The sequence below is a fragment of the Carcharodon carcharias genome, unplaced genomic scaffold (genome assembly GCF_017639515.1).
Source record: "Carcharodon carcharias isolate sCarCar2 unplaced genomic scaffold, sCarCar2.pri scaffold_1122_ctg1, whole genome shotgun sequence".
NCBI lineage: Eukaryota > Metazoa > Chordata > Chondrichthyes > Lamniformes > Lamnidae > Carcharodon > Carcharodon carcharias.
The window spans coordinates 1-23,119 of record NW_024470984.1 but is presented as its reverse complement, the minus strand read 5'-3'; the positions used below and the strand labels follow the sequence as shown (position 1 = coordinate 23,119).

General features: G+C 57.6%; 1 protein-coding gene across 1 annotated transcript; it reads right to left on the bottom strand.

The window, feature by feature from the left end:
- Window positions 1-10,637: 10,637 nt before the first annotated feature.
- On the bottom strand, window positions 10,638-22,565 carry ddx23 (DEAD (Asp-Glu-Ala-Asp) box polypeptide 23; the record flags this gene model as incomplete). The annotated part of the gene is made up of 6 exons (XM_041182580.1): window positions 10,638-10,863; window positions 12,181-12,324; window positions 16,285-16,397; window positions 16,889-17,022; window positions 20,371-20,509; window positions 22,500-22,565. Coding segments are annotated over 6 exons (822 nt in total), but the record flags the coding sequence as incomplete, so codon positions are not given.
- Window positions 22,566-23,119: the final 554 nt, after the last annotated feature.

Below are 23,119 nucleotides of genomic sequence, written 5' to 3'. Positions count from 1 at the left end.
GAGAGAGAGGGGGACAGAGAGAGAGAGAGAGGGGGACAGAGAGAGAGAGAGGGACAGAGAGAGAGGGGGACAGAGAGAGAGAGGGGGACAGAGAGAGAGAGAGGGGACAGAGAGAGAGGGGGACAGAGAGAGAGAGAGGGGACAGAGAGAGAGAGAGGGGACAGAGAGAGAGAGAGGGGACAGAGAGAGAGAGGGGACAGAGAGAGAGAGAGGGGGACAGAGAGAGAGAGAGAGGGACAGAGAGAGAGAGAGGGGGACAGAGAGAGAGAGAGAGGGGGACAGAGAGAGAGAGAGAGGGGACAGAGAGAGAGAGAGGGGACAGAGAGAGAGAGAGGAGGACAGAGAGAGAGAGAGAGGGGGATAGAGAGAGAGAGAGAGGGGACAGAGAGAGAGAGAGAGGGACAGAGAGAGAGAGAGAGAGGGGGGGACAGAGAGAGAGAGAGGGGGACAGAGAGAGAGAGAGAGGGACAGAGAGAGAGAGGGGGGGACAGAGAGAGAGAGGGGGGACAGAGAGAGAGAGGGGGACAGAGAGAGAGAGAGGGGGGGACAGAGAGAGAGAGGGGGACAGAGAGAGAGAGGGGGACAGAGAGAGAGAGGGGGACAGAGAGAGAGAGAGGGGGGGACAGAGAGAGAGAGGGGGGGACAGAGAGAGAGAGGGGGACAGAGAGAGAGAGGGGGACAGAGAGAGAGAGAGGGGGGGACAGAGAGAGAGAGAGAGGGACAGAGAGAGAGAGAGAGGGGGACAGAGAGAGAGAGGGGGGGACAGAGAGAGAGAGAGAGGGACAGAGAGAGAGAGAGGGGGGGACAGAGAGAGAGAGGGACAGAGAGAGAGAGAGAGGGGGACAGAGAGAGAGAGAGAGGGGGACAGAGAGAGAGAGAGGGGGGGACAGAGAGAGAGAGGGGGGGACAGAGAGAGAGAGAGGGGGGGACAGAGAGAGAGAGGGGGGGACAGAGAGAGAGAGAGGGACAGAGAGAGAGAGAGAGGGGGACAGAGAGAGAGAGAGAGGGGGACAGAGAGAGAGAGAGAGGGGGACAGAGAGAGAGAGGGGGGGACAGAGAGAGAGAGGGGGGGACAGAGAGAGAGAGGGGGGGACAGAGAGAGAGAGGGGGGGACAGAGAGAGAGAGAGAGGGGGACAGAGAGAGAGAGAGGGGGGGACAGAGAGAGAGAGGGGGACAGAGAGAGAGAGGGGGACAGAGAGAGAGAGGGGGGACAGAGAGAGAGAGGGGGGACAGAGAGAGAGAGAGGGAAAGAGAAAGAGAGGGACATAGAGAGAGAGAGAAGGGTAGTGGAGGGAGAGAGAGAAAGAGAAAGAAAGGAGGAGAGAGAGGGTGGGAGGGGGCGAGTGAGAGGGTGGGAGGAGACGAGAGACAGAAGGTAGAAACACAGAGAGAGGGAATTCCAGAGCTCGGGGCCCCAGGCAGCTGATGGCACGGCCGCCAATGGTGGAGCTATGGGAATCGTGGGATTTGCGAGGAACTGGAATTGGAGGAGGTTACTGAGATAGGGAGGGTTGTAGGGGCTGGAGGGGGTTACAGACATAGGGAGGGGTGTAGGGGGCTGGAGGAGGTTACAGAGATAGGGAGGGGTGTAGGGGCTGGAGGAGGTTAGAGAGATAGGGAGGCTTGTTGAGACAGGAGGAGGTTACAGAGATAGGGAGGGTTATAGGGGCTGGAGGAGGTTACAGAGATAGGGAAGGTTGTAGGGGCTGGAGGAGGTTACAGAGATAGGGAGGGTTGTAGGGGCTGGAGGAGGTTACAGAGATAGGGAGGGTTGTAGGGGACAGGAGGAGGTTACAGAGATAGGGAGGTTTGTAGGGGCTGGAGGAGATTACAGAGATAGGGAGGGTTGTAGGGGCTGGAGGACGTTACAGAGATAGGGAGGGTTGTAGGGGCTGGAGGAGGTTTCAGAGATAGGGAGGGTTGTAGGGGCAAGAGGAGGTTACAGAGATAGGGAGGGGTGTAGGAGCTCGAGGACGTTACAGAGATAGGGAGGCTTGTTGAGACTGGAGGAGGTTACAGAGATAGGGAGGGGTGTAGGGGAAGGAGGAGGTTACAGAGATAGGGATGGTTGTAGGGTGCTGGAGGAGGTTACAGAGATAGGGAGGGGTGTAGGGGCTGGAGGAGGTTACAGAGATAGGGAGGGTTATGGGGCTGGAGGAGGTTAGAGATAGGGAGGGTTGAGGGGGTTGTAGGAGGTTACAGTGATAGGGAGGGTTGTAGGGGACTGAAGCAGGTTACAGAGATAGGGAGGGGTGTAGTGACTGGAGGAGGTTATAGAGATAGGGAGGGTTGTAGGGGCTGGAAGAGGTTCCAGAGATAGGGAGGGTTGTAGGGGCTGGAGGAGGTTACAGAGATAGGGAGGGTTGTAGGGGCTGGAGGAGGTTACAGATATAGGGAGGGTTGTAAGTGGCTGGAGGAGGTTACAGAGATAGGGAGGGTTGTAGGGGCTGGAGGAGGTTTCAGAGATAGGGAGGGTTGTAGGGGCAAGAGGAGGTTACAGAGATAGGGAGGGGTGTAGGAGCTCGAGGACGTTACAGAGATAGGGAGGCTTGTTGAGACTGGAGGAGGTTACAGAGATAGGGAGGGGTGTAGGGGAAGGAGGAGGTTACAGAGATAGGGATGGTTGTAGGGTGCTGGAGGAGGTTACAGAGATAGGGAGGGGTGTAGGGGCTGGAGGAGGATACAGAGATAGGGAGGGTTATAGGGGCTGGAGGAGGTTAGAGATAGGGAGGGTTGAGGGGGTTGTAGGAGGTTACAGTGATAGGGAGGGTTGTAGGGGACTGAAGCAGGTTACAGAGATAGGGAGGGGTGTAGGGGCTGGAGGAGGTTACAGAGATAGGGAGGGGTGTAGGGACTGGATGAGGTTATAGAGATAGGGAGGGTTGTAGGGGCTGGAAGAGGTTCCAGAGATAGGGAGGGTTGTAGGGGCTGGAGGAGGTTACAGAGATAGGGAGGGTTGTAGGGGCTGGAGGAGGTTACAGATATAGGGAGGGTTGTAAGTGGCTGGAGGAGGTTACAGAGATAGGATGGGTTGTAGGGGACTGGAGAAGGTTACAGAGATAGGGAGGGTTGTAGGGGGCTGGAGGACGTTACAAGACATATGGAGGGTTGTAGGAGCTGGAGGAGGTTACAGAGATGGAGGGTGTAGGGGCTGGAGGAGGTTACAGAGATAGGAAGGATTGTAGGGGCTGGAGGAGGCTACAGAGATAGGGAGGGGTGTAGGGGCTGGAGGGGGTGACAGAGATAGGGAGGGGTGTAGGGGCTGGAGGAAGTTACAGAGATAGGGAGGGTTGTAGGGAATGGAGGAGGTTACAGAGATAGGGAGTGTTGTAGGGGTTGGAGGAGGTTACAGAGATAAAGAGGGTTGCAGGGGACTGAAGGAGTTTACAGAGATGGGGGGGTGTAGGGACTGGAGGAGGTTACAGAGATAGGGAGGGGTGTAGGGGCTGGAGGAGGTTACAGAGATAGGGAGGGGGGTAGGGGGCGGGTGGCGGTTACAGAGATAGGGAGGGTTGTAGGGGCTGGAGGAGGTTACAGAGATAGGGAGGGTTGTAGGGGACTGGAGGAGATTACAGAGATAGGGAGGGTAGCAGGGGCTGGAGGAGGTTACAGAGATAGGAAGGGGTGTAGGGGGCTGGAGGAGGTTACATAGATAGGGAGGTGTGTATGGGCTGGAGGAGATTGCAGAGATAGGGAGGGGGTGTAGGGGCTGGAGGAGGTTACAGACATAGGGAGGGGTGTAGCGGCTGGAGGAGGTTACAGAGATAGGGAGAGGTGTAGGGGCTGGAGGAGGTTACAGAGACAGGGAAGGTTGTAGGGACTGGAGGAGGTTACAGATATTGGGAGGGTTGTAGGGGACGGGAGGAGGTAACAAAGATAGGGAGGGTTGGAGGGGGCTGGAGGAGGTTACAGCGATAGGGAGGGTTGTAGGGGCTGGGGGAGGTTACAGAGATACGGAGGGTTGCAGAGGCAGGAGGAGGTTACAGAGATAGGGAGGGGTGTAGGGGCTGGAGGAGGTTACAGAGATAGGGAGGGTTGTAGGGGCTGGAGGGGGTTACAGAGATAGGGAGGTTGTAGGGGCTGGAGGAGGTTACAGAGATTGGGAGGGTTGTAGGGGCTGGAGGAGGTTACAGAGATAGGGAGGGGTGTAGGGACAGGAGGAGGTTACAGAGATAGGGAGGGTTGTAGGGGCTGGAGGAGGTTACAGAGATAGGGAGGGGTTTAGGGACTGGAGGAGGTTACAGAGATAGAGAGGGTTGTAGGGGACTGGAGGAGGTTACAGAGATAGGGAGGGGTGTAGGGGCAGGAGGAGGTTACAGAGATTGGGAGGGTTGTAGGGGACGGGAGGAGGTTACAGAGATAGGGAGGTTTGTAAGGGCTGGAATGAGATTACAGAGATAGGGAGGGTTTGTAGGGGCTGGAGGAGGTTACAGAGATAGGGAGGGTTGTAGGGGCTGGAGGAGGTTTCAGAGATAGGGAGGGTTGTAGGGGCTAGAGGAGGTTACAGAGATCGGGAGGGGTGTTGGGGCTCGAGGACGTTACAGAGATAGGGAGGCTTGTTGAGACTGGAGGAGGTTACGGAGATAGGGAGGGGTGTAGGGAAAGGAGGAGGTTACAGAGATAGGGAGGGTTGTAGGGTGCTGGAGGAGGTTACAGAGATAGGGAGGGGTGTAGGGTCTGGAGGAGGTTACAGAGATAGTGAGGGTTATAGGGGCTGGAGGAGGTTAGACATAGGGAGGGTTGCAGGGGCTGGAGGAGGTTACAGTGATAGGGAGGGTTGTAGGGGACTGAAGCAGGTTACAGAGATAGGGAGGGGTGTAGGGGCTGGAGGAGGTTACAGAGATAGGGAGGGGTGTAGGGACTGGATGAGGTTACAGAGATAGGGAGGGTTGTAGGGGAGGGAGGAGGTTACAGAGATCGGGAGGGTTGAAGGGGCTGGAGGAAGTTACACAGATAGGGAGGGTTGTAGGGGCTGGAGGAGGTTACAGATATAGGGAAGGTTGTAGGGGGCTGGAGGAGGTTACAGAGATAGGATGGGTTGTAGGGGACTGGAGAAGGTTACAGAGATAGGGAGGGTTGTAGGGGGCAGGAGGAGGTTACAGTGATATGGAGCATTGTAGGAGCTGGAGAAGGTTACGGAGATGGAGGGGTGTAGGGGCTGGAAGAGGTTACAGATATAGGGAGGGTTGTAGGGGCTGGAGGGGGTTACAGAGATAGGGAGGGCTGTAGGGGCTGGAGGAGGTTACAGAGTTAAGGAGTGTTGTAGGGATTGGAGAAGATTACAGAGATAGGGATGGTTGTAGGGGCTGGAGGAGGTTACAGAGATAGGGAGGGTTGTAGAGGGCTGGAGGAGGTTACAGAGATAGGGAGGGTGTAGGGGCTGGAGGAGGTTACAGAGATAGGGAGGGTTGTAGGGGCTGGAGGAGGTTACAGAGATAGGGAGGCTTGTAGGGGCTGGAGGAGGTTACAGCGATAGGGATGGGTGTAGGGGCTGGAAAGGTAACAGAGATAGGGAGGGGTGTAGGTACTGGAGGAGGTTACAGAGATAGGGAGGGGTCTAGGGATTGGAGGAGGTTACAGAGATAGGGAGGGTTGTAGGGGACTGGAGGAGGTTACAGAGATAGGGAGGGGTGTAGGGGTTGGAGGAGGTAACAGAGATAGGGAGTGTTGTAGGGGTTGGAGGAGGTTACAGAGATAGAGAGGGTTGCAGGGGACTGGAGGAGTTTACAGAGATAGGCAGGGGTGTAGGGACTGGAGGAGGTTACAGAGAAAGGGAGAGGTGTAGGGGTTGCAGGAGGTTACATAGATAGAGAGGGTTGTAGGGGACTGGAGGAGGTTATAGAGATAGGGAGGGGTGTAGGGGCAGGAGGAGGTGACAGAGATATGGAGGGCTGTAGGGGACTGGACGAGGTTACAGAGATAGGGAGGGTTGTAGGAGGTTACAGAGATAGGGAGGGGTGTAGGGGCTGGAGCAGGTTACAGAGATAAGGAGGGTTGTAGGGGCAGGAGGCGGTTACAGAGACTGGGAGGGTTGTAGGGGCTGGAGGAGGTTACAGAGAGAGGGAGGGTTGTAGGGACTGGAGGAGGTTACAGAGATAGGAAGGGTTGTAGGGACTGGAGGAGGTAACAGAGATAGGGAGGGTTGTAGGGGCTGGAGGAGGTTAAAGAGATAGGGAGGGGTGTAAGGGCTGGAAAGGTAACAGAGATAAAGAGGGGTGTAGGTACTGGAGGAGGTTACAGAGATAGGGAGGGGTGTAGGGGTTGGAGGAGGTTACAGAGATAAGGTGTGTTGTAGGGGTTGGAGGAGGTTACAGAGATAGAGAGGGTTGCAGGGGACTGGAGGAGTTTACAGAGACAAGGAAGGGGTGTAGGGACTGGAGGAGGTGACAGAGATAGGGAGAGGTGTAGGGGTTGCAGGAGGTTACAGAGATAGAGAGGGTTGTAGGGGACTGGAGGAGGTTATAGAGATAGGGAGGGGTGTAGGGGCAGGAGGAGGTGACAGAGATAGGGAGGGTTGTAGGGGCAGGAGGAGGTTACAGAGATATGGAGGGCTGTAGGGGACTGGATGAGGTTACAGAGATAGGGAGGGTTGTAGGAGGTTACAGAGATAGGGAGGGGTGTAGGGGCTGGAGCAGGTTACAGAGATAGGGAGGGGTGTAGGGGACTGGAGGACGTTACAGAGATAGGGAGGGTTGTAGGAGCTGGAGGCGGTTACAGAGACTAGGAGGGTTGTAGGGGCTGGAGGAGGTTACAGAGATAGGGAGGGGTGTAGGGGCTGGAGGAGGTTACAGAGATAGGGAGTGTTGTAGGGACTAGAGGAGGTTACAGTGATAGGGAGGGGTGTAGGGGACTGGAGGAGGTTACAGAGATAGGGAGGGGTGTAGGGGCTGGAGGAGGTTACAGAGATAGGGAGGGGTGTAGGGTCTGGAGGAGGTTACAGAGATAGGGAGGGGTGTTGGGGCTGGAGGAGGTTACAGAGATAGGGAGGGGTGTAGGGAGTAGAGGAGGTTACAGAGATAGGGAGTGGTATAGGGGGCTGGAGGAATATACAGAGATAGGGAGGGGTGTACGGCAGGAGGAGGTTACAGAGATAGGGAGGGGTGTAGGAGCTGGAGGAGGTTACAGTGATAGGGAGGGTTGTAGGGGGCTGGAGGAGGTTATAGAGATAGGGAGGGGTGTAGGGGCTGGAGGAGGTTACAGAGATAGGGAGGGGTGTAGGGGCTGGAGGAGGTTACAGAGATAGGGAGGGGGTGTAAGGGCTGGAGGAGGTTACAGAGATAGGGAGGGGTGTAGCGGCTGGAGGAGGTTGCAGAGATAGGGAGAGGTGTAAGGGCTGGAGGAGGTTACAGAGATAGGGAAGCTTGTAGGGACTGGAGGAGGTTACAGAGATTGGGAAGGTTGTAGGGGACGGGAGGAGGTTACAGAGATAGGGAGGGGTGTAGGGGCTGGAGGTGGTTACAGCGATAGGGAGGGTTGTAGGGGCTGGGGGAGGTTACAGAGATACGGAGGGTTGTAGAGGCAGGAGGAGGTTGCAGAGATAGGGAGGGGTGTAGAGGCTGGAGGAGGTTACAGAGATATGGAGGGGTGTATGGGCTGGGGGAGATTACAGAGATAGGGAGGGTTGTAGGGGCTGGAGGGGGTTACAGAGATAGGGAGGTTGAAGGGCCTGGAGGAGGTTACAGAGATAGGGAGGGTTGTAGGGGCTGGAGGAGGTTACAGAGATAGGGAGGGGTGTAGGGGGCTGGAGGAGGTTACAGAGATAGGGAGGGTTGTAGGGGCTGGAGGAGGTTACAGAGATAGGGAGGGGTGTAGGGACTGGAGGAGGTTACAGAGATAGGAAGGGGTGTAGGGGTTGGAGGAGTTTACAGAGAAAGAGAGGGTTGTAGGGGACTGGAGGAGGTTACAGAGATAGGGAGGGGTGTAGGGGCAGGAGGAGGTTACAGAGATTGGGAGGGTTGTAGGGGACGGGAGGAGGTTACAGAGATAGGGAGGTTTGTAGGGGCTGGAGGAGATTACAGAGATAGGGAGGGTTGTAGGGGCTGGAGGAGGTTACAGAGATAGGGAGGCTTGTTGAGACTGGAGGAGGTTACAGAGATAGGGAGGGGTGTAGGGGAAGGAGGAGGTTACAGAGATAGGGAGTGTTGTAGGGTGCTGGAGGAGGTTACAGAGATAGGGAGGGGTGTAGGGGCTGGAGGAGGCTACAGAGATAGGGAGGGTTATAGGGGCTGGAGGAGGTTAGAGATAGGGAGGGTTGCAGGGGCTGGAGGAGGTTACAGAGATAGGGAGGGGTGTAGGGGCTGGAGGAGGTTACAGAGATAGGGAGGGGTGTAGGGGGCGGGTGGCGGTTACAGAGATAGGGAGGGTTGTAGGGGCTGGAGGAGGATACAGACATAGGGAGGGTTGTAGGGGACTGGAGGAGATTACAGAGATAGGGAGGGTTGTAGGGGCTGGAGGAGGTTACAGAGATAGGAAGGGGTGTAGGGAGCTGGAGGAGGTTACAGAGATAGGGAGGGGGTGTAGGGGCTGGAGGAGGTTACAGAGATAGGGAGAGGTGTAGCGGCTGGAGAAGGTTACAGAGATAGGGAGAGGTGTAGGGGCTGGAGGAGGTTACAGAGATAGGGATAGTTGTAGGGAGTGGAGGAGGTTACAGAGATAGGGAGGGGTATAGGGGGCTGGAGGAGGTTACAGAGATAGGGAGGGGTGTAGGGCTGGAGGAGGTTACAGAGATAGGGAGGGGTGTAGGAGCTGGAGGAGGTTACAGAGATAGGGAGGGGTGTAGGGGGCTGGAGGAGGTTTCAGAGATAGGGAGGGTTGTAGGGGGCTGGAGGACGTTACAGAGATAGGGAGGGTTGTAGGGGGCTGGAGGAGGTTACAGAGATTGGGAGGGTTGTAGAGCGCTGGAGGGGGTTACAGAGATAGGGAGGGTTGTAGGGGCTGGAGGAGGTTACAGAGATAGGGTGGGGTGTAGGGGCTGGAGGAGGTTACAGAGATAGGGAGGGGTGTAGGGGGCTGGAGGAGGTTACAGAGATAGGGAGGGTTGTAGGGGCTGGAGGAGGTTACAGAGATAGGGAGAGGTGTTGGGGGTTGGAGGAGGTTACAGAGATAGGGATGGGGTGTAGGGGCTGGAGGAGGTTACAAAGATAGTTAGGGGTGTAGGGGCTGGAGGAGGTTACAGAGATAGGGAGAGGTGTAGGGGCTGGAGGAGGTTACAGAGATAGTGAAGTTTGTAGGGACTGGAGGAGGTTACAGAGATAGGGAGGGGTGTAGGGAGTGGAGTAGGTTACAGAAATAGGGAGGGGTACAGGGGGCTGTAGGAGGTTACAGAGATAGGGAGGGGTGTAGGGCTGGAGGAGGTTACAGAGATAGGGAGGGGTGTAGGAGCTGGAGGAGGTTACAGAGATAGGGAGGGTTGTAGGGGGCTGGAGGAGGTTACAGAGATAGGGAGGGTTGTAGGGGGCTGGAGGAGGTTACAGAGATAGGGAGGGGTGTAGGGCGCTGGAGGGGGTTACAGAGATAGGGAGTGTTGTCGGGGCTGGAGGAGGTTACAGAGATAGGGTGGGGTGTAGGGGCTGGAGGAGGTTACAGAGATAGGGAGGGGTGTAGGGGGCTGGAGGAGGTTACAGAGATAGGAAGGGTTGTAGGGGCTGGAGGAGGTTACAGAGATAGGGAGGGGTATAGGGTGCTGGACGAGGTTACAGAGATTGGGAGGGGTGTAGGGTGCTGGAGGAGGTTACAGAGATAGGGATGGGGTGTAGGGGCTGGAGGAGGTTACAAAGATAGGGAGGGGTGTAAGGGCTGGATGAGGTTACAGAGATAGGGAGGGTTGTAGGGGCTGGAGGAGGTTACAGAGATAGGGAGAGGTGTAGGGGCTGGAGGAGGTTACAGAGATGGTGAAGGTTGTAGGGACTGGAGGAGGTTACAGAGATAGGGAGGGTTGTAGGGGACTGGAGGAGGTTACAGAGATAGGGAGGTTTGTAGGGGCTGGAGGAGGTTACAGAGATAGGGAGGGGTGTAGGGGGCTGGAGGAGGTTACAGAGATAGGGAGTGGTGTAGGGGGCTGGAGGAGGTTACAGAGATAGGGAGGGTTGTAGGGACTGGAGAAGGTTACAGAGATAGGGAGGGGTGTAGGGGCTGGAGGAGGTTACAGAGATAGGGAGGGTTGTAGGGACTGGAGGAGGTTACAGAGATAGGGAGGGGTGTAGGGGCTGGAGGAGGTTACAGAGATAGGGAGGGTTGTAGGGACTGGAGGAGGTTACAGAGATAGGGAGGGGTGTAGGGGTTGGAGGAGGTTACAGAGATAGAGAGGGGTGTAGGGACTGGAGGAGGTTACAGAGATAGGGAGGGGTGTAGGGGTTGGAGGAGGTTACAGAGATAGGGAGGGTTGTAGGGACTGGAGGAGGTTACAGAGATAGGGAGGGGTGTAGGGGGCTGGAGGAGGTTACAGAGATAGGGAGGGTTGTAGGGGCTGGAGGAGGTTACAGAGATAGGGAGGGTTGTAGGGACTGGAGGAGGTTACAGAGATAGGGAGGGGTGTAGGGGTTGGAGGAGGTTACAGAGATGGGGACAGCAGCCTGCAGGATCCCTCCCCCGAGGTGGGCCCCAGACTGGCGGGGCGTCTCCCACCCCCTCCCCTCACCTTGTAGCCGCACTTGTCGATGACCTCCTGGATGTGCAGCGGCAGGCTGGAGTCCTTCCAGGAGCGGATGGGGTTGGGAATCCGGCCGCCCTTGGTGGTGATGCTGTAGTCCTCGCGGAATATCCGCCAGTCCCTCTCGGTCATCTCGTCCAGCTTCTTCTGCGACCAGTGCCTGTCGTCCCACCTCTGCTTGGCCTCCTTCTTGCGCACTTTGCGCAGTCGGGCTCTGCGTCACGGAGATGGGGGAGCTATTAGGGGGTCTGATGGTATTTCCAGGGAGGGGGTGCAAGCCCGAGACCACCTCCACCCCCTAGCCCTGCCCCCATGTGCATCCCTCACATGAAGGGTCCAAAAAGAAAAGATCACCGACGGAGAGAAAGATGGCTGCCAGGTTATTTTTGGTCATGTGATGGAGATTGAGGGGGAAGGAATCAGCCCCAGGAGGCCTGGAGGACTCGCACCCTCCGCCCGCAACCTCTCACCCCGCCCCGTGCTCATCTTCCAGATCGTAGCCAAGGAATCTTTTACTCCCACAGGCGGTTTAAGGTCTCGCGCCAAAAGACGGAGCCTCCGACAGCACGGTGCTCCCTCAGCACTGACCCTCCGACAGTGCGGCGCTCCCTCAGTACTGACCCTCCGACAGTGCGGCGCTCCCTCAGCGCTGACCCTCCGACAGTGCGGCACTCCCTCAGCACTGAGCCTCTAACAGCGCGGCGCTCCCTCAGTGCGGCTCTCCCTCAGCACTGACCCTCCGACAGTGCGGCGCTCTTTCAGCGCTGACCATCCGACAGTGCGGCTCTCCCTCAGCGCTGACCCTCCGACAGTGCGGCGCTCCCTCAGCGCTGACCCTCCGACAGTGCGGCGCTCCCTCAGCACTGACCCTCCGACAGTGCGGCGCTCCCTCAGCACTGACCCTCCGACAGTGCGGCGCTCCCTCAGCACTGACCCTCCGACAGTGCGGCGCTCCCTCAGCACTGACCCTCCGACAGTGCGGCTCTCCCTCAGCGCTGATCCGCCGACAGTGCGGCGCTCTCTCAGCACTGACCCTCCCACAGTGCGGCGCTCCCCCAGCGCTGACCCTTCAACAGTGCAGCGCTCCCCCAGCACTGACCCTCCGACAGTGCAGCGCTCCCTCAGCACTGACCCTCCGACAGTGCAGCGCTCCCTCAGCACTGACCCTCCGACAGTGCGGCTCTCCCTCAGCACTGACCCTCCGACAGTGCGGCGCTCCCTCAGCACTGACCCTCCGACAGTGCAGCGCTCCCTCTGCACTGACCCTCCGACAGTGCAGCGCTCCCTCTGCACTGACCCTCCGACAGTGCGGCTCTTCCCCAGCACTGACCCTCCGACAGTGCGGCTCTCCCTCAGCACTGACCCTCCAACTGTGCGGCGCTCCCTCAGCACTGACCCTCGGCCAGTGCAGCGCTCCCTCAGCACTGACCCTCCGACAGTGCGTCAAACCCTCAGTGCTGACCCTCCGACAGCGCGGCGCTCTCGAGGGAATGTAGGGCCCACTCCCACTGGTGTCTGGGTTCACACTCACTCCTCCTGCTCCTTCTCCTCCAGGGTCCGTCTCTTCTCCATCAAGTCTCCGTAGAAGCGCGACTGCTCCCGCTTCTGCTGCTTGAGGTCGATGCCTGCGATGAAGCCTCGGCCCAGGAGCTGGACGTGGTGTCGTTCCTTGTACCTGGAAGCAGGGGCGAGGTGACAACTGTCAGTCGGACCGCCAAGTGCTGAGGGAGAAACCGCAGACCGTTCCCCCCAACTCCCGCTCCCTCTCCCTCCACGGGACTGCCCTCCAGGGTACCTGGCTCTCTCTGCTTTCTATTTAAATTATGGCATGACATCGGCTGTCCCTGCCCCTATCACCCGCTCTAACCTGTCTCCTGAACTTACCGCACTCCATTCTCGCAGGTCCAACCCTGACTTTGTCATCAAACCCGCTGACAAGGGTGGTGCTGTTGTTCGGTGCACTGACCTCTACCTCGCAGAGGCTGAGCATCAACTCGCAGACACCTTCTCCTACCTCTCCCTCGACCATGACCCCACCACTGAACATCAAGCCATTGTTTCCAGGACTGTCACTGACCTCATCTCCTCTGGGGATCTTCCTCCCACAGCTTCCAACCTGATAGTCGCCCAACCTCGGACGGCCCGCTTCTATCTCCTACCCAAAATCCACAAACAGAACTGCCCTAGTAGACCGATCGTCTCAGCTTGCTCCTGCCCCACAGAACTCATTTTTCGTTATCTTGACTCCCTTCTCTCTCCCCTTGTCCAGTCCCTTCCCACCTACATCCGTGATTCCTCTGACACCTTACGTCACATCAACAATTTCCAGTTCCCTGGCCCCAACCGCTTCCTCTTCACCATGGACGTCCAATCCCTCTACACCTCCATCCCCCACCAGGATGGTCTGAGGGCCCTTAGCTTCTTCCTCGAACAGAGGCCCGAACAATCCCCATCCACCACGACTCTCCTCCGTCTGGCTGAACGTGTTCTCACGCTGAACAATTTCTCCTTCAACTCCTCTCACTTCCTTCAAATAAAAGGTGTGGCTATGGGTACCCGCATGGGCCCCAGCTATGCCTGTCTCTTTACAGGGTATGTGGAACATTCCTTGTTCCAGTCCTACTCCGGCCCCCTTCCACAACTCTTTCTCCGGTACATCGATGATTACTTCGGTGCTGCTTCATGCTCTCGTCGGGACTTGGAAAAATTTATTAATTTTGCTTCCAATCTCCACCCCTCCATCATTTTCACATGGTCCATCTCTGACACTTCCCTTCCCTTCCTTGACCTCTCTGTCTCAATCTCTGATGATAGACTGTCCACCAATACCCATTATAAGCCTACCGACTCCCACAGCTACCTCGACCACAGCTCCTCACACCCCGCTTCCTGTAAGGACTCCATCCCATTCTCTCAGTTCCTTCGCCTCCGTCGCATCTGTTCTGATGATGCTATCTTCAAAAACAGTTCCTCTGACATGTCCTCCTTCTTCCTTAACTGAGGTTTTCCACCCACGGTCGTTGACAGGGCCCTCAACCGTGTCCGGCCCATCTCCTGTGCATCCGCCCTCACACCTTCTCCTCCCTCCCAGAAACATGATAGGGTCCCCCTTGTCCTCACTTATCACCCCACCAGCCTCCGCATTCAAAGGATCATCCTCCCCTATTTCCACCATGATGCCACCACCAAACACATCTCCCCTTCACCCACCCCCCACCCGGCGACATTCCACAGGGATCGTTCCCTCAGGGTCACCCTGGTCCACTCCTCCTTCACCCCCTATTCCTCAACCCCCTCCCACGGCACCTCCCCATGCAACCACAGAAGATGCAACACCTGCCCCTTCACTTCCTCTCTCACCGTTCAAGGGCCCAAACACTCCTTTCAAGTGAAGCAACATTTCACTTGCATTTCCCCCAACTTAGTCTACTGCATTCGTTGCTCCCAATGTGGTCTCCTCTACATTGGAGACCCCAAACGTAAACTGGGCGACCGCTTTGCGGAACACCTTCGGTCTGTCCGCAAGAATGACCCAGACCTCCCTGTCGCTTGCCATTTCAACACTCCACCCTGCTCTCATGCCCACATGTCTGTCCTTGGCTTGCTGCATTGTTCCAGTGAAGCCCAACGCAAACTGGAGGAACAACACCTCATCTTCCGACTAGGCACTTTACAGCCTTCCGGACTGAATATTGAGTTCAACAACTTCACACCATGACCCCTCTCTCTCCTCTATCTTAACCCCTTACTGAATTCCCTTTTTCTAAAATTTATTTTTCTATTTTATCCACTTATCACTTTTATTCATTTATTTGTTATTTTATCCCTTTTTTTTAAATCCCTTTTTCCATCCTTTACCTCCCACCCCCATCCCCAAATGGGCACCGATCACTAGTTCCATGTTGTTCTTTCAGAGCGCTGACCCTTGTTCTGCTATGAACACATTCTGCTTTCTTACCTTTATGCCACTATCAGCACCTCCTTTAGTCCTTAACACTACCATTAACACTCCCTTTGTCTTTTTGTCCAGGACATCTTCGTCAATCTTTCCTTAGCCCCCACCTATCGCTGTCCTTCTACCCAGCTTCACCTGCTCCACTCCCCCCTTAAACAGTATAAATATCACCGCATTTCCACTTCTCTTTAGCTCTGAAGAAGGGTCATACGGACTCGAAATGTCAACTCTGTTTCTTTCACCACAGATGCTGTCAGGCTGGCTGAGTTTCTCCAGCATTTTCTGGTCTCCTTATTTAAGGGAGGGGGGGACGGACTGATCGGGGGCCGTTCGGAGAATGTTCACTCGGCTGATCCCTGGGATGAAGGGGGGTTTGTCTCATGGGGAAAGGTTGAGCAGGTTGGGCCCTGGACCCGTTGGGAGTTTAGAAGAACGAGAGGTGATCTTATTGAAACAGATCAGATTCTGAGAGGAGGAGGGGGGCTTGACAGGGCGGATGCTGAGAGGGTGTTCCCCCCCCACCCCCCCTCAACCCTCGTGGGGGGAATCTAGAACGAGGGAGGAGGGGGCACAGTTTCAGAATAAGGGGTCTCCCATTGAAGACGGAGACGAGGAGGAATTTCTTCCCTCAGAGGGTGGTCAGTCTGTGGAATTCTCTCTCCCCCCACCCACAGAGAGCAGCGGAGGCCGGGTCAGTGAATATATCCGAGGCCGGGTTAGACGGGTTTCTGATCGACGAGGGGGTCGAGAGTTATTGAGCAGGTGGGAGCGGGGAGGAGAAAGGCAGGGAAGTGGAGTTAAGGTCACAATCAGATCAGTTGTGATCTTGTTGAATAGGGGGAACAGACTCGAGGGGCTGAATGGCCTCCTCCTGCTCCTGGTTCTTATGCCTCCCCCATCTGTATGGAGTTGTACCCGAGGAGGAAAGAGGAGGGGAGGGTCCCGCAGTCACAGGGAGGTGCCTGTACTCACAGGGAAAGGAGGGGAGGGTCCCGCAGTCAAAGGGAGGTGCCTGTACTCACAGGGAGAGAGGAGGGGAGGGTCCTGTAGTCCCAGAGAGGTGCCTGTACTCACAGGGAGAGGAGGGGAGGGTCCCACAGTCGCAGGGAGGTGCCTGTACTCACAGGGAGAGAGGAGGGGAGGGTCCCACAGTCACAGGGAGGTGCCTGTACTCACAGGAAGAGGAGGGGAGGGTACCACAGTCACAGGGAGGTGCCTGTACTCACAGGGAGAGGAGGGGAGGGTACCACAGTCACAGGGAGGTGCCTGTACTCACAGGGAGAGGAGGGGAGGGTCCCACAGTCCCAGGGAGGTGCCTGTACTCACAGGGAGAGAGGAGAAGAGGGTCGCACAGTCACAGGGAGGTGCCTGTACTCACAGGGAGAGAGGAGGGGAGGGTCCTGTAGTCCCAGAGAGGTGCCTGTACTCACAGGGAGAGGAGGGGAGGGTCCCACAGTCGCAGGGAGGTGCCTGTACTCACAGGGAGAGGAGGGGAGGGTCCCGCAGTCCGCTGGAGGTGCCTTTACTCACAGGGAGAGGAGGGGAGGGTCCCGCAGTCCGCTGGAGGTGCCTGTACTCACAGGGAGAGGAGGGGAGGGTCCCACAGTCACAGGGAGGTGTCAGTACTCACAGGGAGAGGAGGGGAGGGTACCACAGTCCCAGGGAGGTGCCTGTACTCACAGAGGGTTGTAGTCCAACGACGTGTCCTCTGACGCATCCCATTCGAACACAAACTTCCTGTCGTTGAGATGCCTCGTCCTCCTCCTCTTCTTCACCCCCCCCAGGTAACGCTCCTGCGGAACAGCAAGATCCCGACTCAGCACCCGCGGCTTAGCGCTGTCACCCACCTCGTCTGCCCCCACGCCACACCCCTCACCCACCCACCCTCCCACCCAGCCACAGGCTGAACCGGTGAAACCCAGGGTTGGGGGGGGGGGGGGGGCGGCGATCAAGGATGTGTGTGGGGGTGGTGGGGAGGATCAAGCAGGTGGGGTGAGGGGGTGTATGAGGCGATTCCATGGTCACCACCCCCACCCCCACCCCCCCCCACCCCGCCACCAAGTTAGTCCACCCTGTTAACCCGAGCCCTCCCCCGCGGAGGAAACGCCCGTCAGCTATTGGACTGTGGGCGCCGGCACTGCTGCGCTCGAACACCCGTGCACGCGCTTTTCGGGGGGTTTGCGGGGCGGGGGTGGGTGCGCCCCTCCCCAGCACGATGACGGCGGCGGCGGGCGGTCCTTCAGCAGCACCCCGCCTGCCCCCTTCGGACGGAGCGCGGCTGTACCTTGATGGCCTGCAGCTCCTTCGTCTTGTCCTTCTCCTCGCGCATCTTCAGCCGGCCGCCCTCCTCGTCGTTCCCCTGGCTCTCACGTTCCATTCTCTCCCTCCGCTCCCGCCTCTCCCGTTCCTGTGGGTCCTCTGCAGCGGGAGGGGGGGGTGGGGGGGGAACAAAGAGCGTCACAAACCGGAGCGAGGAGGAGGCCATTCGGCCCCTCGGGCCTGTTCCCACCCACCTGCCCCTCCCACCCCCCCCCCCCCCCCCACTGTCCAATAAGATCACGGCTGATCCCCTACCTCGACTCCACGCTCCCCGCCCTATCCCTCGATTCCCTCAGCGCCCGAAAACCAATCGCTCTCCCAGTCCCGGATATACTCGTCAACGGGGCATCCACCGGGGTGGAGAATCGTAAAGATTCACCAACCCTCCCGAGTGAAGGAATATCCCCGCCACCCCCCCCCCCCCCATCTTAGTCCGAAATGGTTGACCCCTTATCCAGAGACTGTGACCCCACCTCCCCACCCCACAACCCCAGTCCTAGACCCTCCAGCCGGGGGTGGGGTAAACAGCCTCTCAGCATCGACCCTGTCAAATACTCTCAGAACTTTGGACGTTTCGACGAGGCCTCCCCTCGTTCTTCCAAACTCCAGAGAAGATCGGCCGGTCCTACTCGACCTACCCCCCCCGTAGGACAATCCCTCTCATCCCAGAAATCGGTCTGGAGACCCTCACTGCGTCCCCCTCTAAGGCGAGCGCATCCTTCCTCGGGTAAGGAGACCGAAACAGGGCACGGTGCTGCAGGTGCCGTCTCACAGGAGCCCCCGACAATCGCAGCGAGACCCCCTCACTCTTAAACTCCAACCACCACCACCCCCCCACCCTCTCACAATAAAGGTCATCAAGGTTCATGGGAATGGTTCCGGGGGATGAGCAATTCCAGATAGGAAGACAGACTGGAGAAGTTGGGATTGTTCTCCTTGGGGAGAAGACTAGGAGGAGACTTCACAGAGGCGTTCAAAATCATGAGGGGTCTGGGCGGTGGCGATAGGGAGAAACTGTTCCCACTCTTGAAAAGGGTCGAGAAGCAGTGGGACACAGATTTAAGGTGAGCTGGTGTAGACATGATGGGCCTAATGCCCATCCCTAATTGCCCCTTGAGAAGGTTGGGGGGTGAGCCGCCTTCTTGAACCGCTGCAGTCCCCGTGTGGTGTAGGTACATCCACGGCGCTGTTAGGGAGGGAGTTCCAGGATTTTGTCCGTGTGGTGTAGGTACACCCACGGCGCTGTTAGGGAGGGAGTTCCAGGATTTTGTCCTGTGTGGTGTAGGTACACCCACAGCGCTGTTAGGGAGGGAGTTCCAGGATTTTGTCCCGTGTGGTGTAGGTACACTCATGGCGCTGTTAGGGAGGGAGTTCCAGGATTTTGTCCGTGTGGTGTAGGTACACCCACGGCGCTGTTAGGGAGGGAGTTCCAGGATTTTGTCCCGTGTGGTGTAGGTACACCCACGGCCCTGTTAGGGAGGGAGTTCCAGGATTTTGTCCCCGGCGACAGTGAAGGAACGGCCGATATATTCCCAAGTCGGGATGGTGAGTGGCTCGGGAGGGGAACTTGCAGGTGGTGGTGTTCCCCATGTGTCTGCTGCCCTCGCCCTACTAGATGGTCGAGGTGGTGGGTTTGGGCGTCGCTGTCGAAGGAGCCCTTGGAGAGTTGCTGCAGTGCATCTTGTAGATAGTACACACACTGCTGCCCCTGTGCGTCGATGGTGGTGGTGGGAGGGAGTGAATGTTTGTGGATGGGGTGTCCCATCGAGCGGGGCTGCTTTGTTCTGGACGGTGTCGAGCTTCTCGAGTGTTGTGGGAGCCGCACTCATCCAGGCAAGTGGGGAGTGTCCCATCACACTCCTGACTTGTGCCTTGTAGATGGTGGACAGGCTTTGGGGGGAGTCAGGAGGTGAGTGACTCTCCGCAGGATTCCCAGCCTCTGACCCGCTCTTGTAACCACAGTATTTATATGGCCTTCCTCCTATTGCCATGTGCTAACTTTCCACGATTTGCGGACAAGGATTGACAAAACCCTCCCGAATTCCAAAGTTGACTGATTGTTGGTCATTTGAAAACATATCCTGCGTATCTAATCTTCCCAAAACAGGGAATAATTTTACACTTCCCTACAGGTTCAAACCCATGAGCCACCTTCCGGTCACCCCGTTTGATATTTTAGACAGGAAAAGCCGGATGTGAGACAGGAGACGGGAAAAGCCGGATGTGAGACAGGAGACGGGAAAAGCCGGATGTGAGACAGGAGACGGGAAAAGCCGGATGTGAGACAGAAGACGGGAAAAGCCGGATGTGAGACAGGAGACGGGAAAAGCCGGATGTCAGACAGGAGACGGGAAAAGCCGGATGTCGGACAGGAGACGGGAAAAGCCGGATGTGAGACAGGAGACGGGAAAAGCCGGATGTCGGACAGCTACAACAACAACTTGCATTTACCCAGTTTTCCATCGTGTTGAAACATCTCCCTGGAAATTCACAGGGAATGAAATCTGACCCCAGGCCAGATGAGGAAATATCATTGACAGGCGAACAACTGCTCGGTCAAAGGGGTCAGTTATAACGTGTGGGCCCTCGTCCTGTATCCTCCAGATCATCCGATACTCTGCTTACCCCGTGTCCCAATTCACATCGCGTCCCATTCAGCCCTCAGCCACCCTCCACCCCACCATCTGTTTAAAACAAACACCCACCCCCCGCCAGGACCTGCTCACCCCCTCCCTATCTCTGTAACCTCCTCCAGCCCCTACAACCCTCCCTATCTCTGTAACCTCCTCCAGCCCCTACACCCCTCCCTATCTCTGTAACCTCCTCCAGCCCCTACACCCCTCCCTATCTCTGTAATCTCCTCCAGCTCCTATAACCCTCCCTATCTCTGTAACCTCCTCCAGCCGCTACAACCCTCCCTATCTCTGTAACGTCCTCCATTCCCCTACAACCCTCCCTATCTCTGGACTCTCCTCCAGCCCCTACAACCCTCCCTATCTCTGTAACCTCCTCCAGCCCCTACAACCCTCCCTATCTCTGTAACCTCCTCCAGCCCCTACAACCCTCCCTATCTCTGTAACCTCCTCCAGCCCCAACAACCCTCCCTATCTCTGTAACCTCCTCCAGCCCCTACAACCCTCCCTATCTCTGTAACCTCCTCCAACCCCTACACCCCTCCCCATCTCTGTAACCTCCTCCAGCCCCCTTCTCCTGAATGGCCCCTGCGCGTCTCGATGTCGCGTTCCGCCCGATTCACACTTGCTGTCGAGGCCTCGGGGGTTGATTTACTGCACTGAAGGTGCTAAGCAAATGCAGCTAACTGCTGAGGGGTAAGGTTGGCGGGTTGGGGGGGCGTGGGAAACAGGTTGTACAACCATCAAACAACTGAAAGCGCCAGGCGAAAACCTTGCTCTGCGCGACTGCAAAATGTGAAGTTTGCTCGCCCACCCAGCATTTTCCTCCCCATCTCCTGGAAGAGTTTCTGTTTCCTCCGCTCATCGTCCTGCGCCCGCCGGCGCTCGTCCACCTCTTGCTGGCGCCGCCGCAGGGCCTCGGCCTCCCGCTCGGCCTTCGAGAGGAACTTGGGCTGGAGGAGGCGGAGGGAGAGAGAGAGAGAGACAGAGGAGGTGTCAAACCGCGAGTTTCTTTTTTTTTGTTCGCTGAGAAAATTAAGACTTGACAGGACAAACGCAAGAATGCCAAACTTTAAAGGGGGCGGCAGTAATTCGCGCTACAGGAGCGGGAAAGGGGGGGGGTGGTGGGGCTGGCTGGTTGGCGAGGCAACTCTGATCGGTCGTGGTGCTGCCATGCCAAAGGCAATGGGGAGCTGTGGGTTCCCCAAGTTCCTGGGCAATTCAAACAAGGTGCGGTGCTCGGGTGCGTTTCTTTGGCTTGCGGGGGGGGTGGGGGGCACGGGAAACGTGTTTCACTTCCGACAAGTGGAAACGAGCCGCGTCACGAGCTCGAGGGGTGACCTCAGGTCAGCCGTGTGGTGCGGTGTCGCTGAAAAGAGGGGCGCGGTGTTGTCGAAGCTTTTTGCCTCGCACTCATCAGGACAGGCGCAAGAGTGCCAAATTTCAAAGCCAACAACAATTTATACCGCACGTGAAAAGGGTGGTGAGCGGCTGGCAAGCTCGGCTTCGATTGCCGTGGAGAATGTACCAGGGTGCTACTGTCCCCTGCGCCCCCCACCCCCACCCCAATGCTTTTCTTTAAGCCTTTTATGGGACGTGGGCATCACTGGCAAGGTAGTTGCGCCCATCCCTATTTGCCCTGGAGCTGAGTATGCCGCTGCCATTTCAGTGGGGTGGTTAAGAGTCATTCAGCACAGAAACAGGCCCTTTGGCCCATCATGTCGGTGCCAGCCAACAAGCACCCATCTATTCTAATCCCATTTTCCAACACTTGGCCCCTGCCCCCCACCCCACCCCCACCCCTAGCCCTGTATGCTATGGCATTTCTAAATACTTAAGTCAGCCACGTTGCTGTGGGCCTGGAGTCACGTGTACGGCCAGACCGGCGGAAGGACAGCAGATTTCCCGTAAAACTCATCGTAATTCCGCACATCGGCGCTTAACCCGAGCTTCTCCGGGCGGTTAAATCACCGCGCGTGTGTGTGTGTGTGTATGTGTGTGCGCCTGAGCGTGTATGTGCGAGTGTGCGCCTGAGCGTGTGTGTGCGTGTGCGTGTGCGCGTGCGTGTGTGCGCATGAGCATGTGTGCGTGTGCGCACCTGAGTGTGTGGGTGTGTGTGCGTCTGCGCCTGAGCGTGTGTGTGTGTGCGTGTGTGCGCCTGAGCGTGTGTGTGCGTGTGTGCGCCTGAGCGTGTGTGCGTGTGTGTGCGTGTGCGCGCCTGAGCGGGTGTGCGCGTGCGCGCGTGCGTGTCTGTGCGTGTGCGCGCGTGCGTGTGCATCTGTGTGCGCGCGCATGCATGTGTGCGCGCGCATGCATGTGTGCGCGCGCATGCATGTGTGCGCGCGCATGCATGTGTGCGCGCGCTCGTGCGCGCGTGTGCGTGCGCGCTCATGCGTGTGTATGAGTGTGCGCTCGTGCGTGTGTGCGCGCGCGCTCGTGCGTGTGCGTGTGCGCGCTCGTGCGTGTGCGTGTGTGCGCGCTCGTGCGTGTGCGCGCTCGTGCGTGTGTGTGTGTGTGCACGCTCGTGCATGTGTGTGCGCACTCATGCGTGTGTGCGCGCGCTCGTGCGTGTGTGCGCTTGTGCGTGTGTGTGTGCGTGCTCATGCGTGTGTGCGCTCGTGCGTGCGTGTGCATGTTCGTGCGTGTGTGTGGGTGTGCGCGCTCGTGCGTGTGTGTGTGTGCACGCTCGTGCGTGTGTGTGCGCGCTCGTGCGTGTGTACGCTCGTGCGTGTGTGTGTGCGCTTGTGCGTGTGTGCGCGCTCGTGCGTGTGTGGGTGTGTGCTCGTGCGTGTGTGTGCGCGCTCGTGCATGTGTGTGCGCGCTCGTGCATGTGTGTGTGCGCGCGCTCGTGCATGTGTGTGTGCGCGCGCTCGTGCGTGTGTGTGTGGGCGTGCGTGCGCGTGTGCGTGTGCAGGACAGCGCTACCCAGTGAGTGAACATTACCTTCGACTCGGCCACCTCTGCAGCTTTCTTCTTCGCCAGCAGCTCCTCCAGGGACAGAGGCTGAACCTGTCGGCAGATCAGGCAGACACGGTGAGTCAGGCACTTGTTGCTGACGTTTCTTACCAAATCTGTCATATAACCCACCCCTCCCGCACACACCCCCACCCCTAACTCCTGCGTGCACAGAGGCACAAACACGAGCGGGCGCATCCGAACAGGACCATTAAAGCACGTGGAGGGGAGACAACAACGTATACAAGATACCTGGTCACACAGAGATGCACGAGCTCGCAAGGGTGCACACGCGCACACACACACAAACACGCACACACACAAACACGCACACACACAAACACGCACACAAACACGCACACAAACACGCACGCACGCGCACACAAACACACACACGCACGCGCACACACAAACACGCACGCGCACAAACGCACGCACACACACAAACGCACACACAAACACGCGCACACAAACACGCGCACACACAAACACGCGCACACACAAACACGCGCACACACAAACACGCGCACACACAAACACGCGCACACACAAACACGCGCACACACAAACACGCGCACACACAAACACGCGCACACACAAACACGCGC